The sequence below is a fragment of the Vulpes lagopus genome, chromosome 15, assembly GCF_018345385.1.
Source record: "Vulpes lagopus strain Blue_001 chromosome 15, ASM1834538v1, whole genome shotgun sequence".
NCBI classification, from domain to species: domain Eukaryota; kingdom Metazoa; phylum Chordata; class Mammalia; order Carnivora; family Canidae; genus Vulpes; species Vulpes lagopus.
This window is the reverse complement of record NC_054838.1, coordinates 33,518,419-33,534,428: the sequence shown is the minus strand read 5'-3', so window position 1 is coordinate 33,534,428 and position 16,010 is coordinate 33,518,419. Positions and strand designations below refer to the sequence as shown.

Below are 16,010 nucleotides of genomic sequence, written 5' to 3'. Positions count from 1 at the left end.
CAGCAAGGTGAAAGGTACTCCCCAATCAGCTATGACTCTACATTTTTTTCTGAAGAAAAGGTTTAAAAAGTACTATTTAATGAAGAGTCAGCTAGTTTAGAACCATTATTAATGTCACTTCTGTCTCCATCTCCTAATATACACATATAACAAGACTTGGCTTTCTCCTGGGAAATAATTTTCTTCTCTTTGGTTATATGATCTTCTCCAATTAACTCTCCTTAGAGTCAAAGTGTTTTGGGATTTGATTTCTAAATCCCAGTGTTCAGGTTCCCTGAAAAGTATTTCCAGCTTTGTGTATTCTGATCAATGTTTCTTTTGCATTTTACTTAATAAATATTTAGGGTCGACTGAGTGCCTGGCAGTGGGGATATAGTTAAGATTTCTTAGGGTCCTCTGTTTCCTGGTGGAGGAAGTAGGATACATAAATCAATGAGGATAATAAAGTGTCTATGAAAAAGAGTCTTAATAGAACATAGCAGAGGCACAGTGGAGGGAGCGGCTAATCCACATGGAGGAGAAAGGAAGGTTTCAGAGATTTGTGATTGCTCTTCAGCCAACAAGGAGAGAATGGCTGTGTGAGCAAATTGTGGAGGAATGAACCTGCCTTGGGATCTGCACTGAGAGGCTGGCGTGGTTGCATGTCACAGTGGCAGTGGTAACCCAAAGGTCATGAGAAGCAAAGCTAGAGAGATGGCTAGGCCTGAGTCATGGACGGCTCTGTATGCCTGGCTAGAGAATTTGAACTTTCTCCAACAATAGCAATAATAGGAACAGCATGTAACTTTTACCCTGTACTTCCTATATGCCAGACTCTTTTCTTTGTTCTTTATTAATTCCTTTAATCTGTGCCATGACCCTGTGTGGTAGGTACCGTTATAATCCTTGTTTACAAAGAAACACAGGCACCAGGAGGATGGGGAACTTGACCAAGGCCACTCAGTTCACAAAGGGCCGGGGCAGGACTCAGGCAGGCAGTTTGGCTCTCAAGTTTGCCCTCTTCACCAGGGCACTGTACTTCCTCTCACAGCTTTGTGTGGGCAGCCAGGAGCCCCTGAGGAGATTGAAGTGTGGGAATGACATGGCCACATTAGTTCTCTGGGAAGGTTGCAGTGTTGTTGCGTTGCATCTTGTACATGGGTTAGTTTCTAAAAGCCTCTGAGGCAAAACATGCAGTTACCTTTGTCCTTAAAGTGAAGAGTGTTTGGGTGAGGCTTGCTATGCAAGCAGTAGCACCTCCTATCGCACTGAACCCAAGGCAGCAGCTTTTCCCCTAGCCTCGGAACCGAGGGCAGTCTTTGATAGAATGCATGTAAGAGATGGATAATCAGCTTGTGTTGAGGGGCCCTGTTCGGAAAGCACAAAAGAGTCACACGCCTGCAGAAACTGAGCCCCTCCATGGCGACAGCCGACTGAGCCTGCCCTCTCACTCCTTCCAGGGCCCATACTCACGCAAGGGGCAGCAGAGCCCATGCACTGCATAGTTATTTTCCCTGTCTCTGTGTCTCTCTGTGGAAGGAGTCCATGTGGCCTGGATGGAGAACAGGGCTGCTGCTGCCAAGGTATGAGAGGTTGGCTCCAATGAAAGTCAGGACAGGTAGACAGGAGAAGGAGGGTGTGGGACATATAAAGGAGGTTAAATTTCCTAGACCTAATGACCAACTGGATTTGTTCTCCTCAAACTTTTTTTCTGATGTGAAAACTTGGTACATCGTTTGATTTTTTTTCTTTCCAAACTCTGATAAAATTCCTTTTAATTTCCAACGATGTTAGCTTTGGTAACACAGGATTCTCCTTGCTCCTGACTTCTGCTACTGAAATAGGCCTAAGAGTCTCTGCAAGTGTTCAGGAACTTTGATCAATCCATCTGTTGTGGCAACAGTGCAAATATGCCTGTTTTTTGTTTATAAGTTGTATTAGGTAGACATTGTATTAGGTAAATTCTCTTGATGGCACTAGAGAAAACCCACTGCTACGTTCTCTTGCAGGTCTTATGGTAAGTTCACTAATTTTTTAAAACATTGAAATGATTTTGTAAGTCCTTTAAAGAAAACCTTGACATGATTTCAGAGATAAAAACCAAACCAAACCACCTAGCACGTGGGAAAAAGAGACAAGGAGGAATGCATCAAAATGCTGAGAGTGATTATTTTCCCCTTTTCTGTGTTTTCCAAGTTTTAAAAAATGTGCCTGTGGTGCATGCAAAATGTCAAAAACTTGTTAGAAAAAAAAAGGACAAAATGAAAAAATAAAAAGCTCCCTGTAATCCCATAATCCTAACACAACAGGTTCTTACTTTTGAGATGTCCTTGTTCACATACATGCTCATTCTTCATAGCTGCAGTCCTGAGAAATGCAGCTTTGTGTATTCTTTTTATTTTATAGCCTATTGTCAACATTATTTCATATTTTCACATAGTTTTCATAATTGGCATTTCTAATGGCTGCTTTGCATTCCATGGTGTTGATGTTTCATACTGAACAATCCCTTGTTGGACATTTGGATTGTTTCTGGTTCTTTTAGATAAGATGTAATGAACATTTTTATTCATTTAGCATTTTGAGTTTGTTCAGGTCTTTCCTTAAAGTGGATTCCCAGTGGTGAGCTCACTGCATGAAAGGTTTGAACTCTGTTAATGGCTTTTGGTTCGTACCTGCTAAGAGCCTATTTCCTAGGAGTGCGAATTGAATGTGGTTGGTCACTAGCTGTGTACATGTGTGTTTGTCCCATGTTTCTCTCACTGGTAGTGAGCTTCTGTGATACTTAATATAATCTATTATCTCTAAAATGTCCTGTTTATTGAAGAAAATTTAGAAAAGATATAAATATATAAAGAGGAAAATAAACTCTCCACAATCCCACTACTCAGAGGTAAGGTAAGCATTTTAAAAATGTATTTCCTTCCAAGTATGTATTTCATAATGTTACATCATGTGACTCAAAGAAAAACCAAAACAAAAATATAACCTCTTCTCTGTTGTGTAGAGGTTTTACAACTCTCTCCGTTCTAGGGCCAAGTCTAAGTAGTACTGGAATGAACTTTCTTATGAATAAATCTTTGTACACATCTTGGCATCATTCCTTAGGAAAATTCACAAAAGCAGAATTGTTGGATCAAAGAGTATGGACAATTGTTAAGGCTTTTGATGAATATTGAAAACTTGCTGTTGAGGAAAGTTGTGCCACTTGACATACTGCACCTGTTTAGAAGTCCATGGTAGACCGGCTGATGGCGGAGCTTCGGGCTGGGCCTGAGCTGGTTGGTGAGGTAGGGACAGAGGTGGTGCCAACGGGGAATTCAGGCTACATTTCTGACAGAACGTCTGTGGGCCTTGATGACAGATGGCTTATGGTATGCTGTGTGTGTCTGTGTGTGTGTGAGTGTGTGTGTGCACACGTGCGCATGTGTGCACATGTGTTTTGGGGGGCTGTGCTGAGGGAGAGTTTTACAAAGGAATTTGCCAGGATGCAGATAAAATAATTTACAGGGAAGCCCTTAGAAACTTGAGGTACTCTATGGATGTAAAAGCCCTATTGATAGTAATGGTAACTAAGAAATCCCCTCCTTCCCCACAGGGTTGTTTCAAGGATGAAGTGGCTGATGTGTGTTAAAGTACATAGGCCCTAAACAAATAGGGCCTCTTGAGTGACACAGGACCTGGCACAAACTTGAGAGACAAACTTGGGAGAATTCTTGTATTTTATTCTCATCCATTTGTGTCGCAGACCGCATGGACACTTGCTTCCTTTCACTTTTTCTCATGCTTCCAGTGAGGAGGGAATCCGTTTAAACAGCTGAAGGAAGGGTCCAGCCTGGAGTGACAGTCTTCTGACAGGGAAGGAGGGAAGGAGACACCTCTGTCCTGGAAAGGCCTTGCGTCCCTCAGGCTAGGGAAGTGCTCGAGACCACTTGTGAGCGGCTGCCCTGCCCCCTGGCTGCCTGGCAAGGCTGCATTGTGTGCTCAGCCTGGGGGAGGAGACTGAAGATGCTGATAAGGAGGCCCTTCCGGTCCAGCCAAACAGACGCAGGAAAGCTTCTGCAGAGGAAAGATTAGACGCAGTGCCCAATTTAGAGAACCCAGTGGGGTGTGCATTAGGACAAACCCCCGAAGCTCTTTGAGGGCAGTATTGTTTATTGTTGGAGAAGGATAGCGGAGGGAGCCCGGCCTGCTCGTGCAGAAGACGGAAACAGCAAGTTGGGTCTGGAAAGACCTTTTTTAGAGCAAACATGTTTTGTATACAGAAGCTCCCCATCTTGGAAAGGGATTAGTGAGCAGGAAAGGCATCTTTCTTTTGCCATGGGAAACAAGGTGCCAGTTATTTCCTGGCGCATCCAAGACTCTTTGTCAAGTACCTGCACCCTGAGTGCTATGGTACAAAACAAACTAGTTCTGCCTGGGGAGCTAACTGATTGGGGCCCCAAGTGACTCCTACACAGTGGCCCTGTCTCCCCCTCTTGCCTCTAGGAAAATCAGATCTGTGCTCAGTGCAGTGATGCTCTCTTACTATGGAAGGGGAAAGAGCACTATTACTTCAACAAGAGAATTCAGACATTTGCTTTGGGTCGTGCCGATGAAATGCCGCTTCATGGGTTAACTTTCCTTTTCCTTACTTGCCTGGTATCCCAAATCTATGGTATATTTCTAGGAAATAGGAAGATATAAGAGGTCTACAAAGAATAAAATAAAACATCTTATTGTCTTGCTTTTTGAAAATGATATTACAGAACCTCTGAAAACAAGAATACGTTATATGTTAATTAATTGAATTAAAAAGAAAGAAAAGTTAAAAAAATGATATTGCGGAGATCTCAGGCTTACTTTATTTATTTATTTATTTTGTATGTCTGAAAAAATATTCCCAAGAGCTGCTTTTGAGGTCCTTCCCATCCATGGGTCTGTGTCAGCCTCCCCTGGTGCTTATTATGCCTGTGCCCTTGCCTGGTAGGGATTTACATTTGCAGACCTCGTTGGCCCTCATGGCAGCTCTGATTCAGTGTCAGGGGACCGAGTGTGTGGGTCCTCTGGCTCTGTTGTTGACATGCTGTGTTGGCCTGAGGCAAGTCACTCTTGATTTCAAATCCCATTTCTGTAAAATGGGGTGAAAAAGCTAGTCTCCTTCTCCTTCCCCAGGAGGATCCTGTGTCAGAGTTGAGTGAGTCATTCTTGAGCTGTAATACATGATACAAATGTGAGAGTCTTGTTTTTACTTGTGAAATAAATAGACTAGGGTTCTGTCCATTGGTTTTGGCTGTCATATGATGGATGCTCAGTTTTGAGGGAAGTTAGAATCAAAGAATGAGTACACCATGTTAGGAGCTTACTGTGCTGGAACATAGTTTAATAGAGAAAGTGGTGGCACACACAATAACTTGGAAAGAACAACCCCACCAGCCGGGTGGGACATTCCTTCCCTGTCATGTGCAGCAGAGCAGACAAGGGGTGCAGCAGAGCAGACAAAGAGATAGAAACAGAGCACCCCAAATAGATTTTTAAGATTTTTACATTTAATTTTAATTTTTAATTTTTATTTTTTTAAAGATTTTATTTACTTATTCATGAGAGACACAGAGAGAGAGAGGCAGAGACACAGGCAGAGGGAGAAGCAGGCTCCATGCAGGGAGCCCGACACGGGACTCAATCCCTGGTCTCCAGGAACATGCCCCGGGCTCAAGGCGGCGCTAAACCGCTGAGCCACCCAGGCTGCCCTAATTTTATTTTTAAATAGATTTTATTTATTTGACAGAGAAAGAGAGCACAAGTAAAGCGGCAGGCAGAGGGAGAAGCAGGCTCCCTACTGAGTAAGGAGCCCAATTCAGGGCTCAATCCTGGGACTCCAGGATCATGACCTGATCATGACCAAACAGATTTTTTTTTAGAGGACTTTTCTCACTGTATTAGGAAAGCTGTCTTGCGTTTCTAGCAAATACTGCAGACTGAGTGGAAGGTCGGAATATAATTTGTTGAGAGTTGGAGGTTATCGTCTTTCCTACAACTAGATACTACAGCCTCCCCAGAAGCAAACACTGTTGCTAATTCTCCTGTGTCTCTTTCTGGAGATATTTTATGCTTATGCATTTAAATAATTAAACGCCCCATTTTCATACTATACTCGCCATTTTCCACCTTGCTTCTTTCACTTAATGCATCTTCCAGAAATCCAGAGCAGGCTGCATAGTATATTGATGTATAGTTTTCATAATATTGCAACCATTTTCCTGCTGAGGGACTATTAGGTTGTTTTTCATATTTGTTAGTACAAATGTTGTTTAAAGAATATCCTACTGCATGTGTCTTTGTACGTGTGTTATGTAAGTATAGGACAGATTCTGAGAAGTGGAATTGCTGGGTCAGAGGGTTTGTAATAGCCTTTTTAGTTTTTAATCAATATTGCCCTCCAGAGAGGTTGCATTGATTTATCTCCTACTGGTGCTATACGAGCACCCCATTTCTCCATACACTCTCCTTTACAGAGTGAACTTTGCCAATCTGAATGAAAAATGGCTTCTGACTTTGAATTCATTATCATTTTCATTATAAATAATCATCTTAATTGTTTAAAATTATATAAATTATACATTAGAGTTTGAATTTACTCTTAGGAGTAAAGCTGATCATTTAAAAAAATGTAGAGGTGCCATTTTTATTCCTTTTTTCATAAACTATCTGCTTATGTCCTTTGTCCATTTTTTCTATTGATTTATTCAATTATTCTTATTGATTTGTAGGAACTCTTTAAGCATTTAAGGAAACTGGCCCTTAGTTATATGTATTTCAGATATTTTAATCAGTTGACCTTTTATTGTTTTGCCATGCAGAATTTTTAAAAAATTTATTTAGTCAAATTGGTCAACCTCTTTATTTTATGGCCTTGATTTTGAGTAATTCTTAGAAAGCCTTTCCCAATTTAAGATTTTATATAGACCATGCTTTCTTCTGGTAGTACTCTTATGTTTTCATTTTTCAGAATCTAAATCTTTATAATCCATCTGGAATTTATTTTAGTATGAGTGAGATAGAGTTCCAACTTAATTTTTTCCCAGAAAGACGTGGGTTTTGAATCCTGGCAGTTTTACTCATTAGCTGTGTAATTTTGATGAAAGTTTACAGTGTCCTTTCTGTAAGCTGGGGATAATAATAATAGTACCTACCTCACAGGATTGTTGTGAAGATTGCACGAATACGTGTATGTAGAAGAGTACCTGGCACATAATAAGCATTGAATAAATGTCACTTATGATTACTGTTACTAACAGTGATAGAATGTGAATTATTTACATCGTTGGTGGATAGAGAGGCCGCCTTGCACCTCACTAGTGTGTGACAAGGTGACATTTCATTACCTACACTCTCTAGTTTCCTCACTTGCATAATGAATAAGAACCAACTCATGAGATTGTTGGTAGGTGCAGATTAGATCATGTCTGTGAAAACATTTTGCGAACTGTAAAGGGCCATGTCAAAATGCTGGAGATTATGGCCTGGTGAATGAGAGCAGCCATGGCACAGGTGGGTGTTTGACATCCTTGGCCAAGGAGAATAATTAACTCGCGGTAACATGAAATTAGCAGCTTATGTAAAGCAAGTGAGCTTGCAGCAGTTGATTATAGTAATGTTTAGTAATTGCCTTCTAGTAATTAAGCACTAATGAGCTTCCTGAGACAGAATCTTGTTAGAGTGAAAGATCAAACACTTTCAATTCAACGTCTACTTGAACATGGTCCTGGGTTATGCTGACATGAGTGTCTTGTTGAAGTGTGGTCCTTGTCTTTAAGGACAGTAGGGGCAACATGTGTAGAGCACACCTCCCTCTACCAGGCAGGTGCACATGTGAAGATGGACTTAGGGTAAATACACAGTGCTCTGGGATTGTCCACAAGGGAGAGACTCACCTGCAGAGCCTGGCAATGCCAGTCTGAACCTGGTCCCTGGAGTCTGGCCTAGATTCTGAGTACCCAAGCTCAGTAATGAATGCCTTCTTCAAATGACTTCTTGGCCTTTTCAATCTCTCCATTTGTGATTTTGGATTCATCAGGCATATCTTATTTCTCATGCCGTGCCAATCTCCCTCCACAACTTCTGGGTACATGCGATATTGTGTCTGGGGACTCTATTTCTAGCAGATCTGACCACTCACATTTTGCCTGGGTAGAATTGCCCAGTAAATTTAAATTTCAGATAAAAAACTGATAACTTTTTAGTGTAAATCTGTCCCATATGATACTTGTGTTACACTTACATACTAAAAAATTTGTATGTCCCATGCAATATTTGGAACAAACTTATATTAAAATTTATTTGTTGCTATCTGAAAATGAAATTTATCTGGGTGTCCTCTTTCTCCTTTGTTTTCCCTTCCTTTCCCTTCTCCTTTATTTTATTTTCTTTCATGTAGCACTGCTACCTGGGTGGCAACCCTGATTTCAAGCGCTATAAAATAACATTTACTTGGGGAATATAAAAAACAGTGAAAGGAATTACAGAAGAAAGGAGAGAAAATGACTGGGAAATATCAGAGAGGGTGACAGACAGAGCATGAGAGACTCCTAACTCTGGGAAACGAACAAGGGGTAGTGGAAGGGAAGGTGGGTGGGGGGTTGGGGTGACTGGGTGATGGGCACTGAGGGGGGCACTTGATGGGATGAGCACAGGGTGATATACTATATGTTGGCAAATCAAACTCCAATAAAAAATATACATATAAAAAATAACATTTACTATACTGATGTTTCATGGAGCCCTAGGATAGCAAGAGATTTTTTTGTTATAAGGTGTTATATGAGGGACTTCTGGGTGGCCCAGTGGTTGAGTGTCTGCCTTTGGCTCAGGTCGTGATCCCGGGGTCCTGGGATTGAGTCCTGAGTCAGGCTCCCTGCAGGGAGCCTGCTTTTCTCTCTGCCTATGTTTCTGCTTCTTCCTCTCTCTCTCTCTCTCTCTCTCTGTCTCTCTCTCAGGGAGCCTGCTTTTCCCTCTGCCTATGTCTCTGCTTCTCTCTCTCTCTGTGTGTCTCTCACGAACAAACAACAAACAAAAACAAAAACAATAAAATCCCAATAACCCTTGAGTTTTTTTTGTAAGTGTCATATGAGAAAAGAATTCTCAGCTAAAATCACTTTTGATAAATCCCGGGTTAAACAAAGCCAGTTCTCCTCATTATGGGAATTTTTAGAACTTTTAAATCTTCAAGATTGGGTTATAATAGTATTTAGTATTTCTCAAAGTATGTCACTGTGAAGCTGTCCTCTTGCCAACCCCTTTCTTGAGTGTTTATTTCTAGAGAAAATGTTGAATGAATGCTGAGGGTCTTTGGTAATCAGTTCTGTTGGTAGACCATGAGTTCTAATTTTTGGGTTTGGGGAAAAAAACACTATAGAAAAAAAATTGTATACTGTTATAATTGTTTTGTTTTAAAAATCTATACAATTTAAAAATCTATATACATACAGGTGAGTGTATATAAACAAACAAAAAAACCTAGAAGGATGTATATACCAAGATGTTAACTATAATTATCAACCCCCTCCTGGGGGTTTGATTAGGGAAAGAGATTTCAAGCAGACTCTCTGCTGAGCACAGAACCTGATGTAAGGTCTCCTGTGAGGCCATGACCTGAGCCCAAACTGAGAGTCAGACCCTCAACCGACTAAGCCAGCCAGGGGTCCTCTACCCAAGTCTCTTGATGCCAGTCCCCATGCTGCCTCTTTGGGATGAGAGAATGGCAGCACATGCTGTCCTGAGGAGGACCATGGTGTCTATTCACCCTAACCATTTTGGTTTATTGCTCAAGGTTGATACCCTGAAAGGGAAAAAGACTTGAGTGAAACCATGGTTTTTGAACAAGAACAAGTCCCCAGAATATCATTTCCTGGAGCAGTGTTGGGGGAGGGGATTAGGCTTCTGTTCACCAGAATCCTTGACTTTTTCTGTTATACTGAGCCCTGACAGGCAAGGGGAAAGATGTACTGATGTGGAACAGTGACTAATGTTGTTCTTGTTTTTTTTTTTTTAAAGGTCACTTTGATAAATGGTTTATGTTGCCAAAAATCACATTGCTTTAGAATGTTTTTTTGTTTTTATAGTACATCTTGTTTCCTATATCTTTTCTAAACTCATTTTTCTCTTTCTTTCCCTCTCTCTCTCTCTCTCTTTTAGGAGTGGGAGGTGAGGAGGCAGGGGGAGAGGGAGAATCCCAGTCTCCATGCCCAGTGCAGAGCCCAACTCGGGGCTTGGTTTCAAGACTCTGAGATCGTGACCTGAGCCGAAACCAAGAGTCAGATGCTTAACTGACTGAGCCACCCAGGCACCCCTAAATTCATTCTTTTCTTTCCTCATCTATTTTTCCGTTTTTGAGTCTTATCCATATATCCATTCATTTAGAGGTATTGTGGTGATTATGATGTTTGGGGTTTTGCTGATTCATCTGAGCAATGTTCCTGTTTATTGCTCCCATAGTTGCATGGATGAATGAATTGTGGAGTGATATTTGGAGGAAAGTCAGGGTCCAGCTCCCAAAAGAGACCTGGGCTTGGGGGGCACAATGAAGAGCAGTGCTTGTATGATCTGAAATCAGTGTATAGCCCTATCAGTGTGGGTGTGCTGCTTCAAGAGGAGGGAAATTCTAGAATAATGCAGCTCACGGGGGTTGGGAGGTTCCATTCAACTGTGCCTCCAGCTCTTAGGACAGGTGCAGCAGTGCTGTCTATTGTAGGGCAGGGGACAGCAGCATTCTATTTTGGGAGGATCCAGACAGATCTGGGTTTGAATCTTGGTCCTAAGACTAGCTATGTGACTTCAGGATTATGTCTCTATAATTCAATTTCTCCTTCTGTAAGCTGAGGATGATGAGGATAATACCTGCCCCACAGGGTTGTTGCGAGAATTAAATGAGTACATACATGTAGAAGAGTACCTGATTCATTGTAAGCATTGGCTATGTGTCAGTGATTATTATTAACAATCATAGAATATAAAATCCCTAGAATAGTGCTTGGTCAGTAGCATTTCTTATGACATACTTGCTCCCCAGACAAGATGTGACTTTTGTTGTCAATTTAGGGCTGTGTGTCACAAGCTGATTCTGAATGAGTTTCCACCTCCTGGGATGCTATCTTAGCCCTTGGTGATGCCTGAGCTTTTATCTTACTTCCTGATCAGCAGTGCTTCCTCAGAGCATAGTTTTCAGAGATTCCTGTGAGCTTTTCATTCAGCAGTGTGTTTCCTACTAGAAATAGATTTTATTTTATTTTTTTATTTATTAGAGAGAGAGAGAGAGAGAGGCAGAGACACAGGCAGAGGGAGAAGCAGGCTTCACGCAGGGAGCCCGACATGGGACTCGATCCCCGGGACTCCAGGATCACACTCTGGGCTGAAGGCGGCGCTAAGCCGCTGAGCCACCAGGGCTGCCCTCCTATTAGAAATGGAACAGTAGGGACACCTTGGTGGCTGAGCAGTTGAGCATCTGCCTTTGGCTCAGGGCCTGATCTTGGATTCCTGGGATCGAGTCCCGCATTGAGCTCCTTGCATGGAGCCTGCTTCTCCCTCTGTCTGTGTCTCTGCCTCTCTTTCTGTGTCTCTCATGAATAAATAAATAAAATCTTTAAAAAGAAAAAAAAGAGAAAGAAAGAAAAAAAGAAAAAAAAAGAAACAGAACAGTAACCAGTGCAGGTAATCCAGAGTTTACTGTCCAGCCTTAGCCCTAGACGGCCTGCATTTTTATTTTTATTATTTTTAAAAAATTTTTTTTTTATTTATTATAGTCACAGAGAGAGAGAGAGAGAGAGGCAGAGACACAGGCAGAGGGAGAAGCAGGCTCCATGCACCGGGAGCCTGATGTGGGATTTGATCCTGGGTCTCCAGGATCTCGCCCTGGGCCAAAGGCAGGCGCCAAACCGCTGCGCCACCCAGGGATCCCCGGCCTGCATTTTTAAAGAGACCAAACACTTTTTCTCTAGAGGCTTATTAAAAAACAAAACAAAACACAAAAACAAACAAAAAAACTCCAAATATTCAACAGAACATTGAAGTAATTTCTTATAGAAAGAAGGAGGCCTTTCTTATCTTGTCTTTCAAGGCTTCCACGGCTCTCTCCAGGTAGAAGCCACATGAGACCTGATTCAGCATTGACTCTGACCAAGGAACTCTTCCCCTTCTTTTCCTGAAGGTGCAGAATTTGGGCACAGTAAGCCTTCTGGGAGCCCTGTTTCTCAGGCCATCATTTTTGGACATTCTCCTCTGAATTCTCTGTGTGTTTGACTTCTGCTAAAGGTGGAGGAGTAAATAAATGGCGTATAATCTAAGCACAGAAAGATGCTTAGTCCTGTGCTCTGTTCACTGGCTAATAAAAGCACTGAGTTGTGGTCCATGTGGGGCCCACAGAACCTCATGTCCCCTGCTATCCTTGTCTCCATCCTTGAATTTTTTTTCTTTTCTTTTCTTTTTTTTTTTTAACTTTGAACAGCTTTCTTGAATTTAATTAACATACCATATCCGTGAGTTTTTATCTGGAGTATGTCCTTGATTTTTTTTTTAAAGATTTTATTTATTTATTTGAGAGAGACAGAGAAAATGAGGGCGGGGGTGGGGGGAGGAGAGACAGTGAGCTGGGGGAGGGGGAGCAGACTCCCTGCCAAGCAGGAAGCCCCATATGGGGCTGGATCCCAGGACCCTGAGATCATGACCTGAGCCAAAGGCAGATGCTTAACCACTTAACCAACTGAGCCACCCAGGCACCCCCTGTCCTTGATTCCTATTTAAACTACTGTAGTGTGGTGGAAAGAGTTTTGGATGCGAAACCAGAGGGGAAGACAAAAAGGAGATCACAATTTATTGAGTGCTTCCCTTTATCATTCAATTCATCAGACCTTTTTAAGCTCCTGCCACAAGCCAGGCATGGGGAAAGGCACTACAAGTAGTGTGTCAAGGATGTCCACTGGGACTGGACCTAGGCTATCTGGGTTTGAATTCCAGCTGTACCAGTTAAGTGGGACCTTAATGTCTTCTTTTTCAGCTTCTCCCGTGCCTTAGTATCCCTATATATCAAGTTAGGATGCTAATAGGAGTGTTGTGAGGGTTAAATGAGTTAATGATATAGAATGAAATGATGATGATGATGATGATGATGATGATAGTGGCAAGGATGACAGTGACAATAATGGGGAGGGGTTAGGATGGGGACTCAACCAGATAGACACATCATTGCTTTCATGCTGTTCACAGTCGTGTGTGTGTGTGTGTGTGTGTGTGTGTGTGTGTGTGTGTTTGGGGTGGAGGTGCTGACGGATGGACTTGGAGCATAAGACAAATACAAATAAATACATTAAGCATGGTTAGAGTATGACTATAGAGTCATTATAGAGTATGACTATAGGACGGGGAAAGTTACCATGCGAGCATATAGCAGGGGGTCGGATTCCTCACAGGTCAAAGAGTGTGATATTTAAGTGAAATTGAAAGGACAACTAAAAGTCAGCTGGGCTGGGGAGTGGTGATGAGGGGAGGTTGTGTCCTATGTTCCAAACAGATGTAAACAGGATTTGTGAAAGTCTGAAAGGGAAAGGGGCCCTACAGTGTTAAGGAACTGAAGAAATCCAGTGAGCCTAGAGCATGGAGTGTGAGCAGAGTGGTGAGAGGTAGGGGCTGGTAATAAAGGCAGAACCAGACCATGGAAAACCACTGTCATAGTGAGGAGTTTCGGTGACTAAGAGCCAGGTATTGTCCTTGGGGGACAATAATCCCTTTAAGCATCACAACTCTGTGATCAAGGTGTTACTAGCTTCATTTTGTCAATGGGGAAATTGAAGCTTCCAAAAATTTTCACTTACCTAGAGGCATAGTCTAAGAAGATAGTAGAGTCGAGATGTGAACGTTGGTTTCTCCGACTCCAAGGCTAGCATTCTTTTGGTGACACCATATGCCTTCTGAACTTGAACTCTGGCTATTATTGTGACTTCAGGCTACCCTCAGTTTACTCACCTGGAAAATAGGTAACGTATTAATACATACCAGCCTCAGAGACTTGTAAAAACAAATGGAAATATACCTGAAGTGCCAAGTATAGTGCCTGGCATATTAGTGAACTCAACACTGCTTATGGCCCCAGTTTCTTGACAGAGAACTGTTTTCCTTCACAGTCCCAGTGAACTGGGAGGGAACCCCATGAGCTGCCAGGCACATGCATGTTGGCATGGTCAGTCATCTTTCCAAGGATAAGTTAAAACTCACGCAGAAAACATCTTTGCACACAGGGAATCTGCTCCCCTAGCTACTCGCAGGTCTCCTGCAGTGGGCTCTCTTTCGACTCTGTAACCCTGCAGCCACCTGAGCTTTAGCTCCACTGGGAGGAGTGACCTGGGGGCCTTCTTCCAGTTCTCCAAGACGCCCTTTCCCTCATGGGCTCACTGGTTGTCCTCCTCTTCCTCCAGAATCCACCAGCCTTGTTCTGCTTGCTTTTATGAAATGAGCTCCACTGCTGGTTTGAATTGTTTTTAACTTCGTGGTGGTGGTTTGACTTTTCTCACATTAGTCTCCAGGGCAGAGACCTTCTCATCTCTGTATTTCGTACCACAATTAGCACAGTACTGTAGTAGGTACTCGATAGATAATAATGGTTTTCACCAGGATAGAGCTTTGTGGGTACCAAGGCTCTTTTGTACAGTTTTTAAAAAGATCTTTACAACTGTCCTCTGAAGTAGACAGAGCATGCAGTATTCTTTTCAGCACAACTGAAGCAACTAAAGCCAATGCTTGAGCAATAGGCCTATTAATTAACTCTTTAATTCTGCAGAGTACACATTTACTGAATAGAACTGTCCCATGTGTGGGCTAGGAAACTAGAGCCGAAGGAGGTGATCCCTTACCTCAAGGATGAGGCAGACATTTGAAGTTTTAGGACAGAGGAATGATGAAAATATTTATTTAACTTTACTGGGAAAGAGCAGTGAAAAAGTCAGAGAGAGGGGCACCTGGTGGCTCAGTCGGTTAAGTGTCTGCCTTCAGCTCAGGTTATGATCCCAGGGTCTAGAGATGGAGCCCCAGTTCGGGCTCACTGCTCGGCGGGGTCAGCTTCTCCCTCTCCCTCTCCCTCTCCCTCTTCTCCCTCTCCTCCCTGCTTGTGCTCTCTTGCCTCTTTCTGTCTCCAAATAAATAAATAAAATCTTCAAAAAAAAAAAAAAAACCAGAGGAAAAGATGCTTGCATTTGGCTTTAAAAGATTGACTTGGTGGCACAGAAAAGGGTGTGAGCGAGGCCCTCCTGGGCAGAGGATGTGACAAATGCCACAGCTCATAGGAATGAGGAGATAGGCACCTTGGGAAGTGCTGCAGCGTCAGCCTGGCTGGCAGAAGGTGTATAGCAGTGGGGTGGTGGTAGGGGGAAGATGGCAAGAACTCCCACAGTTAAGACCCCAAGACGCCCAGGACTTGCAGGGGACTGACTGAAAGGTTTCTTTCTAGATCCTTCCCCTTCATTCAGTCTCCTGGTCCCTTGGCATTCTTCCCATAGGCATATATCATACACGAATAAACTACCTTGAAGCTTTGGACGGGCTCTCCTTTGTTCCTGCTTCCTTGCACCCCAGTGTGTCTGCATATAGGCTGTAATCTCCTTGCCATGCTGAAAGAAAACAGATCTTACCACGTGAGTGAGCTGTGACCTGACAACTTGGAAGAATAAAGGTTACCAGGTGAAAGGACATTTGTGTGGCTTGAGGTGACTGGGAAGGAGTAAAGTTCTTCTGTGACCAAACACCTGTGTTTCTCCCTCACTGGCAAATCACCAGAGGGGAGCATTAAATTGCTCTCCAAATGAGTCAGATCTGTTGTTCCTGAGGTGACAAGGCTGGCTCAGCTTGAGCTCTGTGGGCAAGTCTGACCAGGCCCCATCTCACTCTCGCCTGTGTTTGCCTTGCAGCTGTGTAAATGAGTATGGAAGATTATGATTTCCTGTTTAAAATTGTTTTAATTGGCAATGCTGGTGTGGGGAAGACGTGCCTAGTCCGACGATTCACTCAGGTAA

At 42.7% G+C, this 16,010-nt stretch overlaps 1 protein-coding gene and 1 long non-coding RNA gene across 4 annotated transcripts in view; one reads left to right on the top strand and one right to left on the bottom strand.

The window, feature by feature from the left end:
• The window catches only part of RAB30 (RAB30, member RAS oncogene family), an 83,853-nt gene that overhangs the window by 51,957 nt on the left and 15,886 nt on the right, over positions 1-16,010 (top strand). For all 3 annotated transcript variants that reach the window (XM_041730148.1, XM_041730149.1, XM_041730150.1), the window contains exon 2: positions 15,906-16,006. In XM_041730148.1, the coding sequence (XP_041586082.1) occupies positions 15,914-16,006 (93 nt within the window). In that variant the 5' untranslated portion in view covers positions 15,906-15,913. The remainder of the gene's footprint in view (positions 1-15,905; positions 16,007-16,010) is intronic.
• LOC121476296 lies at positions 3,311-15,892 on the bottom strand. Its single transcript, XR_005983900.1, has 3 exons — positions 15,524-15,892; positions 13,821-13,971; positions 3,311-4,038 (listed from the first exon to the last, which is right to left on the bottom strand). It is a non-coding gene; the product is annotated as an uncharacterized LOC121476296 (long non-coding RNA).